This window comes from Chenopodium album, chromosome 2, assembly GCF_948465745.1.
Source record: "Chenopodium album chromosome 2, dcCheAlbu1.1, whole genome shotgun sequence".
NCBI lineage: Eukaryota > Viridiplantae > Streptophyta > Magnoliopsida > Caryophyllales > Amaranthaceae > Chenopodium > Chenopodium album.
In genome coordinates, this window is record NC_137835.1 from 26384735 (window position 1) to 26410568 (window position 25834).

At 33.5% G+C, this 25834-nt stretch overlaps 3 protein-coding genes and 1 long non-coding RNA gene across 5 annotated transcripts; 3 read left to right on the forward strand and 1 right to left on the reverse strand.

The window, feature by feature from the left end:
• Positions 1 to 1085: 1085 nt before the first annotated feature.
• On the forward strand, positions 1086 to 8857 carry LOC145597570 (zinc finger protein VAR3, chloroplastic-like). The gene is made up of 5 exons (XM_081653770.1): positions 1086 to 1668; positions 1760 to 1883; positions 4660 to 4931; positions 7069 to 7167; positions 7284 to 8857. Exons 1-5 carry the CDS (start codon positions 1223 to 1225, stop codon positions 8500 to 8502), a joined length of 2160 nt encoding a protein of 719 aa, XP_081509896.1. The 5' UTR covers positions 1086 to 1222; the 3' UTR covers positions 8503 to 8857.
• A 3387-nt stretch (positions 8858 to 12244) lies between these two features.
• On the forward strand, positions 12245 to 14891 carry LOC145597578 (putative lysophospholipase BODYGUARD 4). 2 transcript variants are annotated; one of them, XM_081653780.1, is made up of 4 exons: positions 12245 to 12743; positions 13464 to 13801; positions 14171 to 14370; positions 14489 to 14891. In XM_081653780.1, the coding sequence occupies exons 1-4, from the start codon at positions 12350 to 12352 to the stop codon at positions 14805 to 14807; spliced, it is 1251 nt and encodes a 416-aa protein (XP_081509906.1). In that variant the 5' UTR covers positions 12245 to 12349; the 3' UTR covers positions 14808 to 14891. The 2 variants fall into 2 exon arrangements, with proteins under 2 accessions (XP_081509906.1, XP_081509913.1); XM_081653787.1 differs by having other exon boundaries at positions 13470 to 13801.
• Positions 14892 to 19313: 4422 nt separating this feature from the next.
• Positions 19314 to 20115, reverse strand: LOC145597603 (uncharacterized). The gene is made up of 2 exons (XR_014103377.1): positions 19685 to 20115; positions 19314 to 19473 (listed from the first exon to the last, which is right to left on the reverse strand). It is a non-coding gene; the product is annotated as an uncharacterized LOC145597603 (long non-coding RNA).
• Positions 20116 to 20173: 58 nt separating this feature from the next.
• LOC145597594 (NADH--cytochrome b5 reductase 1-like) lies at positions 20174 to 25628 on the forward strand. The gene is made up of 9 exons (XM_081653798.1): positions 20174 to 20490; positions 20615 to 20756; positions 21172 to 21262; positions 21384 to 21461; positions 21616 to 21696; positions 21815 to 21904; positions 23976 to 24041; positions 25002 to 25088; positions 25214 to 25628. Exons 1-9 carry the CDS (start codon positions 20382 to 20384, stop codon positions 25304 to 25306), a joined length of 837 nt encoding a protein of 278 aa, XP_081509924.1. The 5' UTR covers positions 20174 to 20381; the 3' UTR covers positions 25307 to 25628.
• The last annotated feature ends 206 nt before the right edge of the window (positions 25629 to 25834 follow it).

Genomic DNA, 25834 nt, shown 5'->3' on the forward strand with positions numbered 1-25834 from the left:
GAAACTTGTACCGGTGGTGGCGTATTTCGCTTCTAAGGCAGTGTATTTTGTTCCACGGCGCGACTGTGAGTTTGGGATATTCAATCCAGGAAAGTTCTAATCTTTTGTTTGTTATTGATTTCAACAGTTATTTTACCAACAAAGCTATATCCTAGATTGCAAATTGATATCAGCTGATTATAAAAAGGATAAATGTGTTACCTCAGGAAGCTACTTTAATGGAGGAAATTAGACCACAAATTCAGACCGAACGGGAACCTTAAAGACGGCCTTGATTTGCTGACAGAGGATTTTTTTTTTATTTATTTAAAAAAACCGAATTAACCGGCTAAAATAAGTTGCAAACGGAAAGTTTACCTATACTGTAGGTTATAGTACTCTATTTGATACAAATGAAAGTTCGGTACCTTAATTGATATTTTTTTGCAAAGTTTAGTACCTTGTAGTGTATATAACTCGTACGATTGTTGTTTTTATTTAAAAAAAAATCGCAATATTAAAAAATTTCATGGTATTATAAAATTATCATTATGAATTATAAAATAAATTTCGTAATTATCGTTTTGTATTTTCTCGTTCATAAAAAGTTTTACGATATTAACTTAAATGAATTAACGATATTTAAAACAGACAAAAGCTAACAAATGCCCCGAGGATGCATTTCCAAATTAATATCATTGTAGGTAATATTTTAAATGATTATCCAATGTTATGTGGGCGTTCGTTAGCAAGATACTTTAATAAATAAATAAATATATATTTTGTGAGATAATAAGTGAGTCTTGGTGTAATGTATGAATTTGAATATACTCTTATATGAACCTCAATAATAAAAAAAAACATTTAAAAGTTAGTGAAAAGTTGATGTGAGTGTTGAGAATGGGATAAACTCACCCTAATGAAGTAGATTCTTAAGGCCTGTTTTGTTAGCTTAATTTTAATTCACTCTAGTTCAATTTCAATCAATTCAATTCAGTTGTTAATTTTCTTCTCTCATTAACAATTCATTTCAGCTCTATTTAGTTCAGTTTTATATCCAATTACTTGTTTTCAGTAAATCGGTACAGGTCTTACTACCTCCCTCAATCAAGGTTGTATATTTGTACTGTATTTATTTTAGAATAGGCCCCAACATCATCAGCTGCTGCAGTACTGCAGTAAGTAGGAACCAGAGACCAGAAAAACCATTGACAGTAAGTCAGTAACCTTGATTGCAACCCAAATGGGTGGCGCCACTTTACGTCTCTTCACATTCTTATCATCATATTCATCACCATTACCACTCCTCCACCATCGCCACCCTTCTTCCCTTCGCCACCTCCGCCGCCTCGCTTCTCACCGCTCTTTCCTCTTTCTCTCTCCTCCTCCTTCTCCTCCCTCCTTTTTCTCTCCTCCAAAATCTTCCCAAAAACTTCACACCCACCAAGCTCACACTCTTTGGGATGAAACCCCATCAATAAATTCAACTGGGTTTTCGAATTCTACTAGTAGTTGCCGTCATCCTTGGGCTGAGTTTTCGGGTTTTGTTGATTTGGTTTCACAATCGGAATACTGTAATGCATCCTTTGATGTTCATCAGTTTGTGGGGTTTCAACCATTTGATGAGGGTTTCTTGAGGGTTGCTAATTCTTGTTTGGCTTTTGCTAGAGATAATCCTACTATTTTGTGGTTGGTAGTTTTTTGGGTTTTTTTTGGTTGTTTCTGTGTGTGTGTTTTTTTAGGCTTATCTCTTGCTCATTTTGTTTGTTTGTTGGTGAAGGTCGCTTTCGACGGAGGATGTAGAGGTGGTTGTACAGAATGGTTCGCCGTTTTTGTTTGCTAATGCTTCGGTGGCGGCGGCAAGGATGAAATCTTTCTGTGGCAATGACATTGATAATTTAAATGTAAGTTTATTTGGTTTATTTTAGCACAATATTTATTGAGATGTAATTTGATTATTAATTGTATTAGAGGCTTAGAGCTGGTGTGAAATTTATTATGCAAATTGAGCGTTTTTTTTGTTGGCTTTGTTGTGAATTATAATGACATTATGAGGTTAAGAACATTTGATTAGGGTCTAATTGGACTTCGAACATTTGATTAGTGCACTGCTTTTTTTAACTAATTCAGCAAAGTGTTTAAGTTAGTCAAATGCTCAAATACCTACAATGTAGTGTTATTTGGTGATGATTCTTGTGTTACTCGATTGATTCTTAGAGGTGAGGCTGTTGCATGTCATTGGAGGATAAGAAAGGATGGCTATGATAAGAAACATGTTATACAACATTATTTATTTATTTTTTGCTAATGCAGTTGTGCCCCTTAGTCAAGGAAACCAGAAAAATTACTAGTGATTTTTCCAAGTATGTCTTGTGCATATTTAGAATGGTAGCGTTGCTACATAGTAGAGTGGAATTTGGTTCACCTGGTTGCATGCTTCTATGGCTATGACATTATATTTATGTAGTATGTTAGGCTTAGAGGCCTAATTCCTTATGTGTAAGTGTCTGGAGGGGGACATTCTTACGCAGTGATTTTGGAATGAAGTAAAAAATTTCAATGATAAATATACATCAACTTTATCACAATATATAGTAAATGGAAGTCATGATGCTCTGTTTCTTCTTTTTTGTTCAAGCATGCATGTTAAATATTTTACAAATGTGTATGGATACTAAAATATTGACCAATAAAGGGGAAACCTGTGCTTTCATCTTATCTATATGTACCCACAATAAACTGAATTTATTTTCTAGTCTCTATGTCTGTATTATTAATTTAGAGCCTTATAATTGTGTCTTGATGAGCCATGTTTGGAGCATATTAATGTTTGACAAACATGCCAACCAAAACTCTCACTCTCAAGCTATCTAGAAGAAAAGCTAACGTATCTAAGCTAACATATCTCTTGGATATGAGACCAATCAACTTGATTGTTTGGCCTCTTCCTCCCTAAGTGGTACAGCAGAATTAAGCATACAAGGCTTTTCAAGCTGTAGGATGTACCATAATGAGTTTTTGTTGCTAATTGATTACTACTATCATAGATTAATTGTTAGATAATCACTTCTTAATTTCATCTGACATAACTAAGTCTTACATATTGATTTTTTTTTTTTATTTATTTATTTATTTATTTTTTACCTTAATGTTGAGTATTTGAGCTTATGGAAAAGTATTGGCGCATAGGACCTCTTTGTTTTGAAACAAATTGAATGGCTAAATTGTAAATATTAACATGAGTATAAAGTACCGTTACATAGGTAAATGGTAATATACTACTATTAATTGCTATAGTGGTATAAATATTTTTCTAATGGTACAAATAAGTATCTAAATTGTACATCAATTAGTATTGTACCATTTTGAGATATAATAATACTATTAAGACAACTTATACTCTAATGATATAATATACATGCATAATGACTATTTCATACTATATTTGTGCCAATTCCATCTCTGAGTTAAGGAGCCTGATTCAAAGTGTGTGTATGATAATGACTTAAAAAAAGTATTCAAAAATTCGCAAAGGATGTGTTTTATTCACTGATTTTCTCTTATCATAAATCAATAAACTCTTGCTAGTTGTGAATTGAACTTTTATTTCTCCCGAATTAAACTGATTGTAACTTGTCTTAACCTATGTTTCTTTAAATAAGTGGAAACAAGGCGAACACTGTCTTATGTAAGATGTAATCAAGTGGTGAGAATAACTGGCGTGTTTTTTTTTTCCTTTTTGTGTGTGTGTGTGTGTGTGTGTGTGTGCGCGTGTGTCTAATTTAAAGTTTTAACAATATCAGGGGTAACAGCCTGCATACTTTCCACTAGTTGCTCAGACTTTGATTACTTTCAGGAAGTGCACACCTAGATTGGACAAAGTTATGAATGTAGTCTGGATTTTCCAAAGAATAAAATGCCTCATTAAGACTGAAATTCTAGGACGAGGTAAACTCACAACATCTTCCTTGCTCCATTGTCTTTCATAAAGTAAAATGGGTCTATCAATATTCTGCATTCGTTCAGTATATACCCATGATTATAAGATATACTACCTCCGTTACAGGTTATGTGCAACGATTTGATATAAAGTAGAGAGGAAAAATGTCTAATCGTTGCACATAACCTGTAACGAGGTATTATTTAGGAAAAATCTGTACCCTTGGACTCCCTTGATTTTTCTATATTGGTTATTCCAGTGCCAGTAAGGAGAACTATAATTTTCATAGCTAAATCTTCTTCCAATAGAGAGCTTGACTTCTTACGGAGCTTGACATCTTTCATAGCTAAATCTTTCTTTTGTTTACATCCACCTTTGTCCTTCTCAATTGAGGTTTGTAGGGTGACAACAATGTTAGTCTTCAAAAGATTACATTTTTATAGAACTATATATAGATAACATGTTGCAATGTCTTAACAAGAGTTCATATATTGTGGGAGGAAAAGCAAGACATCCTATATAATTTGACTTTCTTACTTTTTCTTAATCATATTTTGGTAACCATATCTTAGTGGTTTTTCTTTTCCGCCTGCAGTTACACAGAACTCTGTTGTATATGTTTCATACTCTTCTTCTACTTCTATGGATTATGCACTTGTGCCTATGGTTTAGATCTCTTTCACCTTTGATGTTTCATTTTTTTTTAGTTTTTTGACTTTAGCTCAATTCTTGTTTTATAGGTATTAGAATCTGATAAACCAAGCACAGTCGATCTCATGAAGTTTTTATTAAGTTATGCCTACAGTGCTATTGGCTTTTCAGAAAACATTGAGATAAGCAGTAGAGTTGAATCATCTGCCAGAAAATTGTTCAGTGAATTGGTTAACTTTAAAGAAAGTTCTGTGGAGCCTGTTGTGACAGTACAGAAAGAGTCTTCTGAAAGATGTAATCAAGTATCAAGTTCTTCTGGATATAATATCGAAATGAAGAAAGGAGACTGGATATGTCCAAGGTAGGTCATGATGATTTAGACTACAAGTTCTGTTTGGTTTGCAATTTTATGCTCTAGAGTGTGTACAGTGGCGGATCTTGGATTTCCAATCAGGGGTAGCGCACTAGCACGTAGTTGTTTAAGAAAATTAAAATTGAAATTATAATCGGAATTTATTTTAGGGATTTATTGAAAAATCCCCACTAAAACGATTAGCAAATCAATAAAATGAGTGATTATGTTAATGCAATATGATGTTTTTAGTACATTGTTGTGCTTCTTATCAATTGACAATGTGATTTTGGACATGTATACATTTGACTAAGAATTTATTAAAAAAAAATAATAATAAAAAAAGCAAAAGATATATTATACTTATAAAAAAGGAAAATTTGCCAATTACTACCGCGAATTAAAAATCTTGTGAATTACTACTGTAAAAAATTTAAAAAAATTTATTTTACTACCAGACTCCACTTTTGAGCATTTATGACGTCATTTATTCCCTTAACCCACGTTTAACTCATAAATAAGCATTTAAACGACCCTAAAAAAAAAAAAAAAAAAATCCCCCAACCCATGGTTACCCTAGCAAACTAACCTAAATAACCCCCCCTCTTTCCTTTCTTTCTCTCTCATTGATCTTCCTCCTTCACCATTGCTGAAGTCCCTTCAAGCTTCCTGCTCCAAAATTTACACTAATTATTTCTCCCATCTATCCTCCAATTGCTCCACACAAGTGTCTAATTTGCCTCAAACAAATTCGTTTTCGAATTCTAGGGTTTTGAATTTTAGGGTTTTGCAATTCAAGGTTTATGGATTATGATTTTTGTTGATTAACATAGGGCTTTTGTATTTTTCCTTGAATTAAGCTATCAATTATGCATAATTTGTGATTTGACAAGTTCAATAGGATAGAAATGCAAGTGTAAAGACTTTAACTATGAAGTGTTGGTCCAAAGAGAATTGAGGAAGAAGGTTAGAACTCTTAGAAGGGTCAAAGTGCATAGTGTTGATCTTTAGTGGAGGTTGAATGTTAAATGGTCAAAGTGAAGCTATGAGAGAGAAATGTGGGTTGGGTAAATTGGGTAACCTTAGGTTAGGATGGATTTATTTTTTTTTTTTTTTTTCTTTGTCGTTTAATTGCTTAACTAGGGTTAAACTTGTGTTAAAGGGAGAAGGTGACGTCATACTTGGCCTAAAGTGAGTATGGTAGTAATAGCAAATTTTAAAAAAATTTTGCAGTAGTAATTTGCAAGTTTTTTTAATTCGCGGTAGTAATGACCAATTTTCCTATGAGAAATAACTACAAAAAAAATAATTGCATAACGGTATAAAGTATCAAATTAATTACTGTATTATAAAAAATTAATACTAGTAATTTGTACTCATACTTTTTTTTGTTCACAGACAATTCGTATCTAACTTATCATTATAGCTCATAAATTACTCCATACATCATAAATAATTTGTGAAAATGAAATAAAATCTTTATTAATAAGAGTAATGGGGATCAATGCTTTGCTTATACCTATACATATTATAGAAATAAAGTTAAGGCGGGAATCGATTTAGAACAAGGAGTAAGGAGGATAGGTTAAAGTGCTTAGAAAGGAAAAAAGAATAAAAAAATACAGGGAAGTGGGGTTCAAACCCATGACCTTGCCGCAAACACCAAAACCTTAGCATGTTCTCTTCTTAAGACTGAAACAATGATTGTCATCCAGTATAAATTTCAGTTTCAAAAATTTTATACCAAAATTCTGGGGGTAGCACATGCTACCCCTTGTTACTACATTGATCCGCCACTGGGTGTGTAGGTGAAGTACTTCTAGTTCCACTGAGCAATTTTCCCATATGGAAGTCATGTATAAGTGATAAACTAAACTCTTGTACTGTTTCGGAGTAGATATTTTCTAAAAATTGAAAAAATTTCTTGGTCTGACAAATTAGTTGGAAACAGCAGATAATGTCTTTTCTTAATCATTTTCCGCCACTTGCTTTATTTATTTTTCTCTGGAGTCCTAACAATGATTTGTAATCTTGTTTCCAAATGAGTGCCTTTTCTTGGAGGGGTGGGGGATTTGGAGGAGATCAGTACTTTTGTGAACTTTTAGCTTTGGAAATGATGAATAACTTCTATTCTGCTAATGAGCAGGTGCAGTTTTATGAACTTTGCTAAGAACTCGCTGTGCCTTCAGTGTGAGGAGCACCGGCCAAAGAAACTCTTAACTGGTGGGGAATGGGAATGCCCTCAGTGAGCATCTCAACCTTTTCAATCTAATTTTCTTTTCTTTCTTTGCCCTATTTTGATTTGATTTCGGCATCTGTTCATATTAGAATCACCTTTTTTGTCCTTTCTTCTTTCTCCAGATGTGACTTCTTTAACTTTGGTAGGAATGTGGTATGCTTAAGGTGTGATTGCAAAAAACCAGGAGTCAATCGATTCCTCAGCCCCACTTCACGTTTGAGAGCTGACACTGCCTCTGCTATAGGCAATATTGAGGAAATTATAACTGGGACTGAAGAGATGCAATCATGGTTCACTAAGATAGCTCAGTTGGAAAAATCATCTGACATGGGCAGTGTTCTAGAAGATGAAGATTTTCCAGAGACCATGAAGGCAGATGATAATAAGTTTACATGGTCTGCTGCAAGCACAAAACACTCGGGCACTGTTGACAATCCTAGTCATAGTTATTTCCAGACAGCTAGTGACCAGGATAGCATTGATATGAAAATCAGCCAAAGTCTTAATGAACTTTCTGGCGACAAGTCTCCAAATCAGATGGGAATTAAAGATTATGAGAATGAACAAACTGATGAATCTGAAAGATGGTTAAAGAAGGTGGCTGAACTACATGACGTAACAGACCTGCCTAGTGCTGTATCTGATGATGATTTCCCAGAAATAATGCCAATGCGCAAAGGAGAGAATCGATTTGTTGTTAGTAAGAAAAAAGACCGTTCTTTAACTTCTCCGATGTACAAGAGACGTGTAGCGATGGAGCAAGCGGGCAATAATAATTATGTCCCATTTGTCCCTTTTCCACCTGATTACTTTGCCAAGGAAAAACCAAAAGGATCAGAGTCAACCAATATAAATGAACAGACTGGTGCAATGAGATCAGATGCCGTAAAGATAGGAGAGGAAATGGAAGATAAATTTAGCAAACCAGCTTCCGATGTATCCAATTATGTAGACCAAAACTCCAAAACTAATGATTTGCCAATCAGTACTCCCAGTAATTATTCTGAATCTCAGAGCACAAGTGAGAATGCAAATGTCAGGGATTCTTGGAGAGAAAGGAGTTTGGAGGGATCAGCAGTAAAGGAACCAAATCCACTGGATATGTCTGAGGAAGCTAAGGCAGAGAGGTGGTTTCGGCGTGTTGCTCAGATAAAGGACATCTCAGAGCTGAGCCAGATTCCTGATGAGGATTTCCCCTCTATAATGCCAATGAGGAAAGGAGTGAATCGATTTGTGGTGAGCAAGAGGAAAACACCTTTGGAGAGACGGTTGACATCTTCACAGTATCGAAGGAACCTACCAGTTGTGAACTCTGACTCTGGAAAGAAGGAAACAGACTAATTGAGAATGAAAACAAGGACTTGCTGAGTTCTGTGTTTCAAGAGTTTGATGATACTTCTGTATGTATTTCTATCTGTAAGCTCTGATAGGCTGATGCATTAGGCGGAACTCTTTGTTTTTTTTTTTTACACAAACTGTGGGGATAGTAGATTATTCACGAGGCTAGCAAATGAAGTTTTGAACTAGCTGGTGCTTGTGATCTATGGAATTCAAGTAAATCACATTTGAATACCAATAACAGTATAGGCTTAAGTAATTAAATTTTGGTCTGTAAATTTTGGTCCAGTCTGTTATTAGAGGGGGCCTCTGAATATTATTTAATTAATAGGGAAAATATTGCAATTATCTCAGAAAATCTGTTTGCCATTCTTTCAGTGATTTCTAATTGTTAGATTTCCTGTCTAAGTGTTCTGTTACTGATAACTGCAATTAATCAAGAAAAAACTATCTTACACTCTCTTGTTGATGACTGCACCTGTAACTGATTTGCTGTTCCAAGTAGAAGCTCCGTATAGCCACATAAATCGTACAATGTGATGGTCAGTTTACGCAGGTGCTTTTCTGGGTTGATTTTGCTTGATCAAGTGTTGATGCTTTCAACTTGGTAGCTTTTTTTTCATTTTCTTTTTCCTTATTAAAGTTATTTTTTATTTTACTTATTATTTTGCATTCTTTCCTAATAGCTGTTAATGTAATGCCACACAGGAATGTGACTGTTGGGTTCATCAAAGCAAGCTTTGGGTATGTCCGTCCAGATGCACAATTATTATATCAATTCTGGGAGTTATCTTGATTTGCATTTATTCGTCGTTTGTTTTATCGAGGCTTGTGTGCATCAGAAGTTTTATCTGGGATATTTTGTTTGTGTAGCTTTTAAAAACTGGGTTACTCTGTATGATATAGCCTTATAGGCTTGTTTGTGGGATACCAGACATGCATTGAAATAGACATTGAAATGTATGGATTAAATTTAAGATTTCGACATGTTGGAACACGATGGATTTGAGCTCCCTCTTTTAAAATAAGCTAGTAACTATATGAGCTACCTGAAAGGTTTCTAAAAAAATCAGAGCGTTGATCAGTTTGAGGGTTTTAGCCATTGCTTGATTGCTTCTGGACTGTCAATGAACAAATGAATCTGCTGAGGTGTTGGAAAATAATAATAGTGCATTCACGAAAGACCCATTTTAGGGATTCTCTAACTGAGCGTAATCTGCCAACCTACCATCTTCCAACAACTACTTCCCATCAAAATTTTAATTCGTCGTTAATACTAGCTGGCTGGTGGCCACCTCACGGTTGTGGTAGCCGGCGAGGGTACTTTAGGACTTCCCAGAGCTCCTTCCTTCATCATCGGCTGATTTTTCCATTTTAATATCTGGTTTTTGGTTTCTTTGTTACTTCTTTTAGAGAATTAACCACTATTATTCTTTCAAAAAAAAAAAAAAAGAATTAACCACTATTATTTATAAAAATGTCACTAGATAAACGATTTTGAAATTTTTTCCTCCTAATATCATCAACAAATAAGGTTAAAGTCTCATAATCCAATATACTCCCTTATTAATTCTCTAGTTCTCTTATACAAAATTACTTTAGGATAAAACTATAATAGTAAGGAATATATTCATGTCTTTGGAACCAAAGTTATACAATCTTTGGAACCAAAGTTATTCAACTTGTGCATTGGTGCATTGCTAGTACTCTTGTAGTCGACGTCCAGCTAATGTTCGTCGTACTTGACGTTTTTATTACCCAATTTTCCATATACTAGGTTATCCTACGCGCGCGAAAGAGTTAGCTGTTGCATAGAAGTTGTATTAGCACGTAATTACACCTTTGGTTTGGGTGGTAGATCTTGTAGTTTTAATACGTACTATTTGGTTTATGTGCATATATAGTGGTTTTGTAGAAATATAAAAAAGGCACCAAAATCTTTAATGATAATTATTTTTTAAAACCTTCATAAGTTTGACAGTGTTATTTCAAAATTATTACTCCGTATTAAATAATATTTAATTGATTTACATCCCTTCCTATCTTAAGCTAGTTTAGAACTCTTAATTGATTTGCATGATTCAATAATACTTAACATATTTTTCTTCAAACGAATTTTTTGTGAGCTTGGTCATACGGAGTAATAATATGTGAAATGTTTGTTGTAGCTAAAAACTTAATAATGTAAGTTCAATGTTCTACGACCATCTAATATCTATATCAGTTAACCACTTAGTTATATTTTTCTTCTTAAGTTCTCTCCATATTTAAATACATTTTTTTTTCTATCATCGATTTCCTTCGATTTTAGGATTTTAAAGTTATTTATACCTCTTGATAACATCTGCTCAAATATCATTATTTAATATGAGGTTGTGTTTGGATATACACAATTCATTTCAAATGAAAGATTTCAATTTTAGAATTTAAATTCTTATAATTCAATTCCAAAATATTTGTTTGGATTTCAAAATATCGTCAATTTCTTCAAAAAAAATAAAAAAAATTATGCTATTTAATTTTAATAACAGCGTTCTACTTTTATTATTACTCCGTATGAAATTCCAGTTTGATTGTTTTGTGCGAATCCATAATCAAAGCTTTTACTTAGGATTGTAAACCCTAATTTTTTCCCCAAATTTGATTATTAGAATGAAAATCATGAATTTACCTTCCAAATTAATGAAAACGTAGCTTAATTTAGATGAAACTACAACTTTATGAAACCTGAATCTTGCTTTAATCGAGCAAAATAATCTTGTAAACGACAAGATTTGTATCACAATTGTTCAAATAATGATGTGTTTTGGGGGGGTCGACGAGGTGACGACGGTGGAGGCGGTGGCTGATGGGTAGTCAGAAATAGAAGAGGAGAGAGAAAAATACAACAACCAAAAGTTAGGAGAGAGAAACCATGGATGATGAGGTTATTGAAGAGAAAGAAGTGTGGAAGGTTAGATTATAATTTAAAATGACTTGGTTTGAGGTGTCATTTGGAAATTCTGATTTTTGTCTTATTTTTAGATGGGTTGGAATTTGGCCCAAATCCAAAATTAAAATTCTTGGTTTGCCAAACATGTTATTTGGGCCAATTCCAGATTTCAAATGAAATTTGTGTTCCCAAACAAGCCATGAATGTCATTTAAATTCCACGTTGTTTATGTGCGTGCCATCAAATAATGTACAATTAAAAAACTAATAAACCTTAACAATATTTGTAATAATTAAAGGACAGCAAAATTGTAAATAAGAAGAGCAAGCGCGAAGGAGTAAAAATAAATCATCTCGTGGTAATAAACAAAGTCTTCGTACATACAATTTTTTTTTTCCCTTTTTAAATAACAATAATAACATATGAAGTACAAAAAATTATACAAGTAATTTTTTTATTTAAAAAAAAAGGCATTACAAGTTTTTGTTAAAAAAAAATTGTATTAATTGATGGTATGTTTAATGAAAAAAAAAACCAATTAAATATATTAATAAGAGTAAACATATTAATGAGGGTAAAAAAGTAAATATACATTTTTATACACAATTTTGTACATATTTTTGAGGGTATAGTTGGTAACACACTATTCCTAAGAGTTATTTTCTACTTTTTATAAGGTAGGGATAAGAGTGAGCACTAAAAGGCCCACCTTTCTGCAACGTGGCAGCAAGTTGATCGCTCTTTCATCTTCCCCATGTCAACAGAATCATCTTCTATTCTTTTTAGACCTCAAACTATTCATGCACCGTATATAAACCTCTTTTCAACCTCCTAATCTTCATTTCCGTCCGAAATTAGTTGTCACATATAAATTATGCGACAAATAATTTTAAACACCCAAAATTAGAATAATTAGTAATGGGGGGTGAGAAGCTAATCCAAAGAATACACAATATTCTAAGCTTGATAGTGTTTACATTCTTTGATTTACTTGATCATGTTTTATGCATAGTTTACTCATACCTTGATGAGTTGTTTGAGAAGACTGCGTCATCAACTTCTTGCTACTGTTCAAGGAGAGAACAAGAGAAAAATAATGATAATATTGAGCAAGATGAAGTTTCACAGACATTATATAAGAGGCCAAACTTATTTAGAGATATGGGTTTGTTAAACTCAAGAAGGATGAGGTTGCAGAGAAGCTCGTCGAAACTCATAGCTAATAGATGGTCTGATTGTGGGTGTGAGTCTTGTGTTGCTTGGATTAACAGTGGCGACGATCTTCGGCTTCATGTTGTAGTCCATGAGCCAGGTAATACATTCTTTGTTTGGATTACTTTGGAATTTATACTCTGGTGGATATATACAATGATACATACTCTATTTACCATGTTTTTTAAACTAGTAATGTGAAAATGAAATTTGGACGGTGGAGTATGTTGTAATTATATTTCAGAAAACTATACATTATGTGTTATTATCTATTCTAGTTTTAGTGAACTCACATACAATGTATAAGTTTTATCTATTCTAGTTTTAGTGAACTCACATTGTAGTGAACTCGAAATGAAATGTTTATGGTATGTAACATGTATGGTTTATATGGTTAATGGTTTTGTAGATAATGTAATGTGTAGATTGTTTTCCCACTAGACGAAATTGTTCTATGTCCCAATCTCGCCAATAATCCAACTTATTAATACCAAGTTTGCTTAATTAGAGTTGGAAGTCAAGAAATTTATGTTTAAAATATTTTGTCGCGTACAATTTTGTAGAGGTGTGACTTCCCTTAGTCCTCCAACAGACAGAGGCTGTGGTTGCAATTTTGCAAAGAACTCTACTGAGTCGGCTCGTGAGTCGAGATGGATAATTAGGCTCATTAGACCATTCATCAAACTTTATAACAGTAAAACCAATGTAATTATATATTTTCCTTGCAAATAAATAGACAATTGGAGTCTAAAGCATAGAAAACTTAAGACCAAATGTTTTCATTCTAACTAATGTTATCTTCTTACAATGCATATGGAAGATTCAGACAACACAGTGAGTGAAAATGTAATATTTTTGCACGGTTTCATCTCTTCATCCTCATTTTGGACGGAAACAGTTTTCTGTAATTTGTCAGAACATACAAAACAGAATTACAGGTTGTTTGCTATCGATTTGTTGGGATTTGGAAGAAGTCCGAAACCAAGAGATTGCTTATATACAATACGAGATCATCTAGAATTGATTGAGAAATCGGTGATCTTTCCATATAGATTGAATTCCTTCCATTTGGTTGCTCACTCCATGGGATCCATTATTGCATTGGCTTTGGCTGCCAAGTATCCTCAACATGTCAAGTCTATTACTTTGATAGCACCAGTAAGTATTATTTATTGCAGAAGATTATGCATAGAATTGAATCCGTTATTACATTTGACTCGTTGAATGAGGCCTATTATTTTGAAACGATTTTCTTTAGCCTCGTATGTATATGAATATGCAACAGGTCTATCTTATGTTTAGGTGTGAATTATGATCATGAAATTTATTATAAGAGCAGTTTATCACAAAATCGTTATTTACCATCACAATGCACTTCGAATTCCTAATTAATCTTTAATATCTTTGTATGAGATGTATAAAGCCAATCCAAATATGTTTTGTATTAAACTTACCAATTGCTCTGTTTTTTTGTTTATTTTTTTAAATTAAATTCATAATGTGAGTTTATTATATTGTGATTTCTAGCCTTACTTCCCTTCGGACAATAAGCAAGATGCAAGCTTATATACTCTCGGAAAAGTTGCTGAGAAAAGGTTGTGGCCACCATTACTGTTTGGTTCATCATTTATGTCATGGTATGAGCACTTGGGTCGAACTGTGTGTTTCATACTATGTCGAAATCACAAGATTTGGGAATTTCTTCTAAGGCTAATCACTTGGAGAAGGTACTGGTTTTTGGTAATGTCTTTTCATTTTTGATAACAGGAACATAAAGTATAGTATTGCATAAAATGCTAAGAAAATCTGAAAATGATCTATGTTTAAGTTTTCGCCTTTTTTTAGGGACCTTCCTTTCACAATTATGGACTTAACAAGGCATACTCATCACTCAGCTTGGCATACCATGCATAATGTGATTTGTGGTGGCTCGAAATACATCGAAGAATACTTAAGTATATTGCGCGATGCTAAGGTGAAATTTACAATCATTCAAGGCGATGAAGATCAAGTGGTACCAATTGAATGTAGTTCTAACATTAAAATGAAAGTTCCTGAGGCAGATGTTAGAATTATACCTAAGACTAATCATTCTACTATTGTACTCCGGCATACAAAGGAGTTCACACGAGATCTAGAGAGTATTTGGATTTCATGTCGTTGATCATTTGAGCTAGCTATTCACTATTTTTGGTAAAAATACAAAGTTTTTATCTAATCGAGACAATATTAGAAAATTTCTTATAAAGTAGATATGTACACAACATTTTTTGATTGGTTACAACGTAGGAATAAAAAAACTTTCTATGTAAGGAGCTTGATTAACTAGGACTCCCTAAGTAAGTGGTACCTTCTATAAAAAGTGGAACTTTGTACAAACAACCCATCAAAATTTAACTTTCTTAATTAAAATATAAGTTTATTGTAGTGGAGTCCTAGTACTATTCTATTTTCAATCACTAAATTGATATCGTAAAATTCATTGGATGCTAAATTGGGGAAACACCATTTAGGTGTACAAGATGTGATGTATTATTGAATAGTTTGTAGGTAACAACAATATACACTTTTTTTCTTCGTGTACTAGGAACTCTTACATTCTTCCTCTCAATTGTTATCAACTTATGTAACTTTGTACTAGGACTCCCTAAGTAAGATAGTTCTTGAAATATCATTAGCCTTATTCTCATTTAAAATGAAAGAGATACTAGTAAAAATACTAAATCGAACTCAAAATAGACACCCTTACACCATATATTTTGTCCATTTCTCCTAACTCTTAAATTACATTGTTGTGGTTGTAATTATACTTCTACAACTTTTCAGCAATACATTTTATACCCCTACTTTGTGTCAAAATAATTATATACCTACTTAGAGTTCGGGATCAAAAGCTACTAGCTTTGCAGAGTAGTCAAGAGATCCCATGTCTAATTCGATAGGTTTGCTAAAAGCACAACTTGCGAGATCTTTGAGTTTAGTGCTATTTTTTTTTACATATTTTTCTTATGAAATTTCCCACCATTTCCGTGTAATTAATTTTTTTTGGCTCCGTTTCTATTCCACTACCTGATGGGGGTTCTTTTCACCCTTCCCTTAACACAAAAATCTCACAAATGACGGTATATATTGATCTAACGTATCTTCCTTCATTCTCTTTAACCCTTCACGATAACCCTTGTTAAGAAAATCTAAGGCTTGTTTGTAAAATTGTTTTTGCCCCTAGTAATTCAGGCGCAACCATCATCTTAAATCGAAAAACTTTGTCTGTGCAATTCATTCAACGATTCAATGTGCGGTAAATTCTATCTCTAACTTACTGACATACTTGTACTAAGGGCCTGTTCTAATAGACAGAAATCAGTTGAACTGAACTGAACTGAATATTTTATAAGAGAAGGAAATTAGAAACTGAACTGAACTGAAAATAAAAGTATGAGAACAGGCCCTAAATACCCCTACTAGTGCGGGCACAAACTAGTTATGGTTTATCAATAAAAGTAACTTTGGACTTTTGGTTTTTTTTTTTTTTTTTTTTGGGTATTACTACGAGGAGTTCCCACCGCCTTTGGCGAGTGGACTAAGCTCCCACGGGAATTTGCATGGGCACCTCAATGGGCAACATCTAGGGGTGTAAATGAGCCGATACGTTCATGAAATACCCGTGAACAAACTCGGTCAAATTAAAGCTCGATCAAGACTCGTTTGTTAAATAACAAACAAGCTTGAACAAAAATCTTAAGCTCATCAGATAAATGAACAAAGCTCGAACAACATCATGTTCGACTCGAAAATGCTCGTGAACAACTCGTTTATGCATATTCATAAGTTTGTTCACGCTCGATTATAACTCGGTCAAAACTTGCTCAAGCTCAAAAAATCTCTATTATAGTAAAACTACTTTAGTATATTTATAAATCTTTTACTTATATTTATTTGTAAAATTACAAATTATTACATCTTATATAGGCATGAAAACTTTGGATTACCTTTTTACCATAGAAAGAATGGAAACTTCTAATATAAAATTAAGTAGATGTATTAAAATTTATAAGTTTAACGATATAATACTCGGCTCGTTTATTGAATAAAGCTCGTTCAAACTTGACCTTAAACTCAAATTACAAACGAGTATGTCACGAACAATCCTCGAACATGTCAAATCCTTAACGAGCCAAGCTCGAACAAGATTTTTGAAATATTGTTCAAGCTCGAAATAGCTCGAACACTAATTTTTCTTATCAAACTTTGTTCGAACAGACTAAAACTCGGCTCGACTCGGATCGTTTGCAACCCTAGCAACATCCCTCCCTGCTAGAATTTTTCCATACCCAAGGCTCGAACCTGAGACCTTGGTTAAGGAGCAAGAGGCCCTTAACCACTTACGCCAAACCCCAGTTAGTTTGGACCTTTGGTATTTAAGGACCCGTTCACTTTACCTTATTTTTGCTAAAATGAAATTATTTTTGCTGATCTTAAATTATTTTTACGGAACTAAAATTAATTTTACTGAACTGAAATTATTTTTACTGATTTTCTAGTATATTTCTTCTTTAAGTTTACAGATTTTTACTGAACTGAACTTTTTTTTACTGAACTGAAATTATTTATGCTTCTAGACTTATTTTTGCTGAAGTGAAATATTACGGAATATTATTTTTTATTTAAGTGAAGTGAACAGGGCCTAAGTATAACAATAACATACTCCACATTATTATATTATTAACAAGAACGATTTTTTCATCATATACCCCTAAGTTTTTTGTTTATTCACCATATAAGAGCTTATAAAAATTCACTATAAATCCATGAGTTGTTATAAAAATTCACCATATACGCCTAATGACAACAATATGATTGAAATTTAGTTAATTATGCATCGAAACTACCTTAGATTTTCCCCTCATCTCCGAAACCACTTTTCTACTTTCTTTTAACCCCTGAAACCACTCAAAATCTCCATAATCATATCCGTATGATTGATTTTGAGTATGAGATAATGAAATTTAGGGTGGTTTTTTAGTTAAAAAAATGTGGGTGATTTCGGGGGTAGGGGAAAGTATTTAAGGAATTAAGGTGATTTCAAATCATAATTAACCCTAATGATTGACGGAGTTAACAATCACTAGTCATCAAAACATATATGGTGTATTTTTGTGAAAACTCAAAAGTATATGATAAATTTACAAAAAATTCGGAATATATAGTGAATAAACATAAAAAAAAAAAAAAAAAAAAAAAAAAAAAAAAAAAAAAAAAAAACTCAGGGTCTATATAATGGAAAAATGAAATTTTGCATTAAACCACCTTTTATAACCATATTTTTACAGGAAACCACCTTATAAAATTTTTTTTTCGCAAAAACACACCTTAATCTAAATTTTTTTTGCAAGGCCACACCTTTGGTCGGAAAATAGTCTTTGACCTTGTATTCCAGGGTTGACTCGACCACGTGCCTCACACGTGACGCCCTAAAACCACTAACCAATTTTCCGACGGCCAACTAATTTCCCCCGCCCACTGCCAGCCCTTGCTAGCTGCCGACACCGGCGACCACCTCCATACCTCGATGCCAACGATCCTGCTCCCTTCCCTTTCCCCCCACCCATGAATTCTCTCTCCTCCTCTTCCACCTAACCACCACCACTTCCTTCACTCTCACCACCCGAACCCCGAGATCTACCACCACCCACTTTCCTCCACCCCAACCTCTTAAACCACCGTCTTCAACTCTAGCTATCTCATAAACAACCACCTGTCAAACTACCTCCATCAACAAATATAACCGACAACCATCAACAACCTCAACAACAACAATCGACATCCACACATAATAATTAAAAAAAATTCCAATAACCTTAAAATATGGACAAGAATTCTCCCCTTATTTGTAGATTCCTATTCAATTGCACAACCTCAACTTCACTCGATTAAATTTTTGGGGAAAGAATCAGTTTTTTGGTTTACCCATTGAGGGTTTTGCTTCAATTGAAAGATTAAGGAAGAAAGAGTACGAAATAAGGGGTAATTTGTGGGGTGTAGCTTGATTCTTCGTTGGGGGGAATTAAATAACAAATTCGTCACTTACCTTGCTTAATTTCGCTGAAAAGAATGGAGCTTGCTGCCTTCAATGGAGATTTATTGAAGGAGAAAGAAAAACAGAGGAGAGAGAGGGTGCAATTGGAGGGGAAAAGGGGGGAAAATGAAAAAGGGTGGTATTGAGTGAGCACGTGACTCGCACATGGTGGAGTCAACGCCGGAATATAAGGTCAAATCTTGTTTTCCGGCCAAAGGTGTGGCATTGCAAAAAAAATTTTGAATAAGGTGTGTTTTTGCAAAAAAAAAAAAAAAATTATAAGGTGGTTTCTTATAAAAAAATTGATTATAAAAGGTGGTTTTTTGCAAAATTTCCATGAAAAAACCATAACAAGAATAAAACATTCAATTAATCACCCTTTTATTGATCCGAAGCAAACTCGATCCAAATGACAAGTAGTTGAGAAAGAACTTAGCATTCTCGCTCGCGAGGCCAGTGGCGGATCCAGGAATTGGACCTAGGGGGTTCGAACTTTATCAAACACCCGATATCCAAATGCACGGATATAAATCGGGTATACAAGTATAAAATAGAATGTTCAAATAAATATCAATACACAAGTAAACAACAAAATAAGTCCAAATTTCAATAAAATTGCAAAATAAAATGATCCGATACAACAATACATAACTTCAATTAAATGTCAAAATACAATACATAAAAAAGATGCAAATTACAAAAGCATTCTTCAATTACAAAAGATGCAAACTTTTCATGGTCACACCCTAGTACACTACAATAATTCAAATAAAATTAATTAGTACTACATCAACTCCAAATTAATTCATAATTCATTTAACAATCAAGTATCCAAGTGAATCAACATATTATGATATTAACAATTAAGATTTAAGAAACTCAAAACTCAAAATTAAAACTCAAAAACAGAAAAGAAAAAACAGAAATTGAAAAGAAAAAACAGGGAGTAAGTGAGAGAATGTTACCTCGAGTAGATCGTCGGCGTCGCCCTCGACCCTCGTGGCCTCGTCGGTGAGCAGTGGCGACAGGTGTGGACGTGTCTCGGTGCGGCGGCTTGAGAAGTGAAAAAAAATGGAGAAGAAAGTTAGGGTTTAGCAAGCAGCAGTGAGCAGTGTATGAGAATTGAGAAAAGAAAGGGAACAATTGAATAGAGCGAAAGTTACAGGGAAAAAAAGGGAGAAAAGAAAAGAGAAAAAAAAAAAAAAGTTGCGCGTCCTGGGTTTCGAACACGCGATCTGTGGCACAATTTGAGAGTCACTAAACCAACTGAGCTAGCGCCTGACATATTAAGCAATTGTTTAAGATATTTTATTTATAGGTTTTTTTTTAAAATAACTTTTAATTTTTTTTCCAGATCTAACGGGGTTCAGGGGGTTAGATCCGCCACTGCGCGAGGCTCGTGGTAGGTAAGACTGGACTGGAGTAGTAGTGGTGGCTGGTGGGAGAGAATGAGATCTAAGTATCTAACCCCCCATAACTCTCCCAAACACATTGTTTCAATCATACATAGTTGACATCCCCATTATCAGCTCACCTAATTTCGCCCATAGTATCATTAATCATACCTAACACCATTCTTTCCCTTCAAAAATTAAAACCTCTTTTCCATTTTTTTTGTGTAACAAAACATCCCCTTCCAAAAAAATAGAAAATTAAAAAACAATGGATTTCTTGGAATCTCCTGAGATGAAAATCGTAGCCATTGGTGTGACAGTTGTTGTTGTTGCCGCTTCAGCTTCTTGCTTATTCTCTACTAAGAAGAAATCTAGAGGTGGGTATTTCATTTTGATTAGATTCTTTGTAATTTGAGTGTTTTTTTTATTTTTTTTTTATTTTTTTTTTATTTTTTTATTTAATAAAAAATGATCAAATTTGATTGATTTTGTTCATTGTAGTTTGCTTGGATCCTGAGAATTTCAAGGAATTTAAGCTTGTGAAACGCACCCAAATCAGTCATAATGTGGCTAAATTTACATTTGCGCTTCCTTCTCCAACTTCTGTTTTGGGTCTTCCCATTGGTCAACACATCAGTTGCAGGTATTAAACTTTATACATTGTGCTTTTTAGTGGGATTTTTATGAATTGTATTTTTGGTGAATTTCAGAAGATTTTTTTTGATAATTTAAACAAATATTTAGAATTTTATTGGGTTGATTCATTTGTGATGGGTTTGACTTTCAATCTTTGGTTTGGTGGGGTTGTAATTATTTGTATTCTTTTGATGAAACTCAGAAGATATTGCTGATATTTTGATGGTAAGATTATATTTTTATACTAGGTTGATTTATTTATGGTTAGTTAGATTATCAGTGTTTGGAAAATTAAGGAATTTATTATAGGAACGTTATTAATGTATGATTATGATCTGCTTGTGCTAACATTATTTATTATGATTATGAATTTAGTGCTAGTAATTAAAATAATAATTTGTTTTCCAATGTATTGATATTAGGGGAAAGGATAGTCAAGGAGAGGAGGTCATTAAACCATACACTCCAACTACATTAGACTCTGATGTTGGGCGCTTTGAGTTAGTCATCAAGGCAAGTCTGAATTTTTTTTGAGTTGGTTTCACTCCCCAATTTCAGTACTTTGTTATATGATATTACCGCTTTGTTCTTGCAATCATGGAGTTGATGTCGCATTTGGTTTTATTCTAATTAGATGTATCCTCAAGGAAGAATGTCACACCATTTTCGGGAGATGCGTGTTGGTGATTATCTTGCTGTAAAGGGACCTAAGGTATGTTCTTTATTTTCCATGACGGGATTTGTTTGACTCTTATTCTGTCTGTCATTTTACGTAGAGTGCCTGTTGGGATATGTTATGAGTTTACCATTGAATGCAACATCATCAGGACTCTTAACTTCATAATTCTTTTTCATCGAGTTTATAGGGGCGCTTCAGATACCAGCCTGGTGAAGTGGCAGCTTTTGGGATGCTTGCTGGAGGTTCTGGCATCACTCCAATGTTTCAAGTAATTATTTATACTCACCTTTTTTAAATTACTTGTTCTTCAGTCTTCGTTGTTTATATGGAATATTTATATGTTTTGACAACAATCACATTGATTCCCTTCGTTATGTATGAACCAGGTAGCTAGAGCCATATTGGAGAACCCTAAAGACAAAACTAAAGTGCAGCTAATATATGCCAACGTGACTTATGAGGATATTCTTTTGAAGGTACTGATGTTACTTCCATATATACTAGTATATAAATTTGAATTATGTAAGCATTGTTGTGAAGCTAAATATTTTGCATTACCTATTCTTCCTAGTAATTTGTATGCTATCCCTTAACAGAGCAACTGCCCTGTTTTCTGTCAATTTGGCTTATCTTTTATTTTATTGATTTTTTAATGCAATGTCAATGTGCTCAAGCCTTTTTTCTCACAAATTAACTTGATGTTTTGTATTTGTCAAAGTATTCTCTTTTCTTGTATGTACTTATGATATGTGGGGTTTCATCTGCCTATTATCTTATTTGTGGGTCATTATTGTTAGTTTTAACTAAGAATAATGTCTTTATGGATTTTTAGAAATAGATGGATTATATAGATCCATGAATGGTACACAATGTGCTAAAAGAATATATGAGAACGTTAGCTATCAACTTAGTTGCCTGAGGCTTTACAACTTTATCCGATCAATTCACTATGAGGTTTCAGGGAAGAGTAATCTGGATCTAGTGATCCAAAGTGTTGAAATACATATTCCCTAAAAAAATGGTGTGTGTTAGGATATATTAAGAACTGTACCACTTCTAGATATAGGCTAAACATTAGTAACTTAGGTAAATTTTGAATTAGAAATGCTCTTAAAAGGTAGAATCTGCTTGCAATTTCTCTCTGTACCATAAAAATCTAGATTTTAATTGGCTGCCTAGCTCCACAGCTTCAAGGAGAGGTAACTAAATTGAAGGGATATGCTTAAGAGTGAATAATAGAGAAAGAGAGAGGGAGAGCAAGGATTTCCAGCAGCTACTAGGGATAGAGGAATGCTTGGATAGGACAGGTTGCGTGGAGCTCTTTTATAGCCTTCTGATATGAAATGTGAAGAAAAATTTCAAAATCTTTAACATCCTTTTTGGCTGCTTCATCTATGATGACCAGAAAAGAGAATATAGGAGTCAAGAGACAGAGTTTTCATTGGCTATTTGTGCAGTATGATCAAATCTCAGGGGGATATAATGAAATTTTTGAAAATCAGAAGCAGTTTTGACCTTTTGAAATCCGTCTATGGCTTAAGAATTTAGTTATCAAACTTCTTGATTTGATCAACCATGCTTGGATATGGTCCTATGGACATTGTCTCTTAATAATGAACTTTTTTAACTCCGATTTTATCTCATATCGTTCCCTGTATTCTATATTTTTCTGTGAGCAGCTCTGGGAATATTTAAGGTGGATAAGAGATCAGTTTATCCTTGCCAACATCTATTGGAAGCAATAATAGCTTTTCAATTCTCTTTCCTTTCTTTAGATAACTATATACTTGTAAATAGTTTCTTGTGGAAGAGAAACATGCCATATCAGAGAGTTGACCAAGGACTCAAATTTGAACCTTTGCTGTTTTTGCATGGTGAAGGCTTAAAAATAATTGAAGAGCACAAATTTGAATTTCTTAATCCCCTTAAATTCTTGTATGAACTTGTTGTCCAAATATTGTAGTAGTATGGCAACTGATACTAAATTACAAAGGAGGAAAAAAAAAAAAAAATCTAATTTCCTCCTTTTCTTAACAGTTAACATAGTATTTGACATAAAATATCTGATTTTGAATTTTAATCTTCTTTTTTTTTTTTTTTAATTTTTATTTTTATTTTAATTTTATTAATTTTTTTTTTTTTTTAATCCTATATTTAGAAGTTGAATTCCAATTTAGTGTTGAATTTGTATTTTGTTTGACCACCTAGTCCCAGTAAGTCTGGACAGAGTCCTCTTATCCTTCATTGTCTCAATCCAAGTACTTCACTGCTCCTCTGATCTGTAGCTGTATTAAATATGCACACCTCGTCTGAGTGACATAGAAGCCAATTTAAGAAATTATAATTCTATTCCAGTCTACTGTTGTTACATGTACTTTCTAATTTCAACTATAATCTTTTGTACTGATAATATCAATGCATTAACTACTGTAAGACTTAATTATGGAAGTTTCTCTCTGTGATACTTGCCATACTTTGGTTGATATATAAGTACCATTGACATGAATTGATGTTGACAGCTCTTCTTTGAATTTTTGAATTGTTCAGGAGGAATTGGATGGGCTAGCGGAGAATTATCCTGACCGTTTTAGTATATACTATGTCCTTAATCAGGTTCGTAGCATCTCTAATTCTCATATTGTTTGAATTGGCGTTCTTCTATTATATTTCTATATTTTGGAGATTGAGGGATTGGAGGGGATATTAATTGTTATATGCATATCATCGTGCTCTAACTTTAAGTGTAGGTTATTTTCTCTTGTTTTACCTTCTCAAAAACTGCTGACCTGCCCTACCAATAAATTGCGCCATCTTATTCACTTGCTTCAGTCACCAAAAAAACCTTAATTGAATAATCATTCTATCTAGAGGTCACAAAATTGGGCTTGGATATGTTATGCTGCATTAGCCAAACATCTTTTATACAAGTCATAGAGTATAGCAGATTCCCATGAACCCATCCAAACATAATTTATATTCATGTATTTGCTAACGTTGTCTATGAAGTATAGTGGGTAAAACCTCTTAATTAATAAGTGCAAGGATGACAAACTATTTTCAGTATTTTTTTCATATACTGATTTTAAAATCCAAGAATGGATTAGGTATGATGAATACTTAAGGGGGGTTTATGAGATGTGAAAATAGCTTGAGGTTGCTCTGGTAATTGTAATGGCTCAACTTCATTTGGCCGAAATGGGAGGGTTGAGCTGCTTATCAAATTCCCATTTCCCTTTAACCGGGAAATCCCTACATACAAAAGAGGTAGTAGATTGGAAATTGTTGGTGCAACGTGCTGTTAATATTGCCAATTTTCTTGTTGATGAATACAATTATAGTGCAAATAATGTCTTCTTTTATCTTGTTTATATTTGGCCCTTAAACTTTATTTTTTTTTACAAATGGAGCACTAATTATGTCTCCAAATGATATATATATACTCTGTACTATCTGTTGTATCCTCCTCTCCAGCAACATTTTCTGTTGTGTGTTATAAGCTATGTTTTGCAACTCCTCTCACCTAAACTAAATCATTTCGACTTTTGTTTTGGGATTACTGTTTCCTCTATACAGCCTTCTGAAGGATGGAAAGGCAGTGTTGGATTTGTAAGCAAGGAAATGATTCAAGAACACTGCCCTGCACCTTCATCAGATATACGGGTATGTTTGATAGCTTACTCCCTTCTGAACCTATAATCCTATATATTGCTGAATGACTGCAACTTTTGTACAAACTTTTATATCCATTTTATTCTTCCAATGAACCCAAATTACAAATTTTACAGATCTTGAGATGCGGCCCTCCGCCTATGAACAAAGCTATGGCTGCTCACCTGGAGGAACTGGGCTATTCTTCTGGCATGCAGTTTCAGTTCTGATCTCACTGATCCGGTAATATCGAGCTTCATATAAAACATGATATTGGGTTATACAGTGGCGTACTCTTTGATTCATTGGCTACCATGACTGGCTGCTGAACACCTTAAGTGGGATGTGATTTCTGCGGGTGTTTATGTTGATACCAGAAAATTTAAGATGCTTGTTCACATTGGTGTTAGGATTAGACATTCGTCCGAGAGTTTGACTCGTAAAGTTCCTGTTTAACTGTTTTGCTTGATTTACATTTAGATAATTGTTTTAACAAGGAATTAGCAAAAGGGTTATAAGTTTGCCTAATAGAACAACGCATGCATTTCATGATGTTTTAGGCCTTATTCTCTTCACCTTAAGGTGAAAATAATTTCACTTTAGTTAAAATAATAATAGTTCGGCAAAAATAATTTTGGTAAGTAAAAGTAATTTTTTAATTATTACAAATTAGTAATTATAGTAGAGAATCTGTATAAATAATAATAATAATAATAATAATAATAATAATAATAATAATAATAATAATAATAATAATA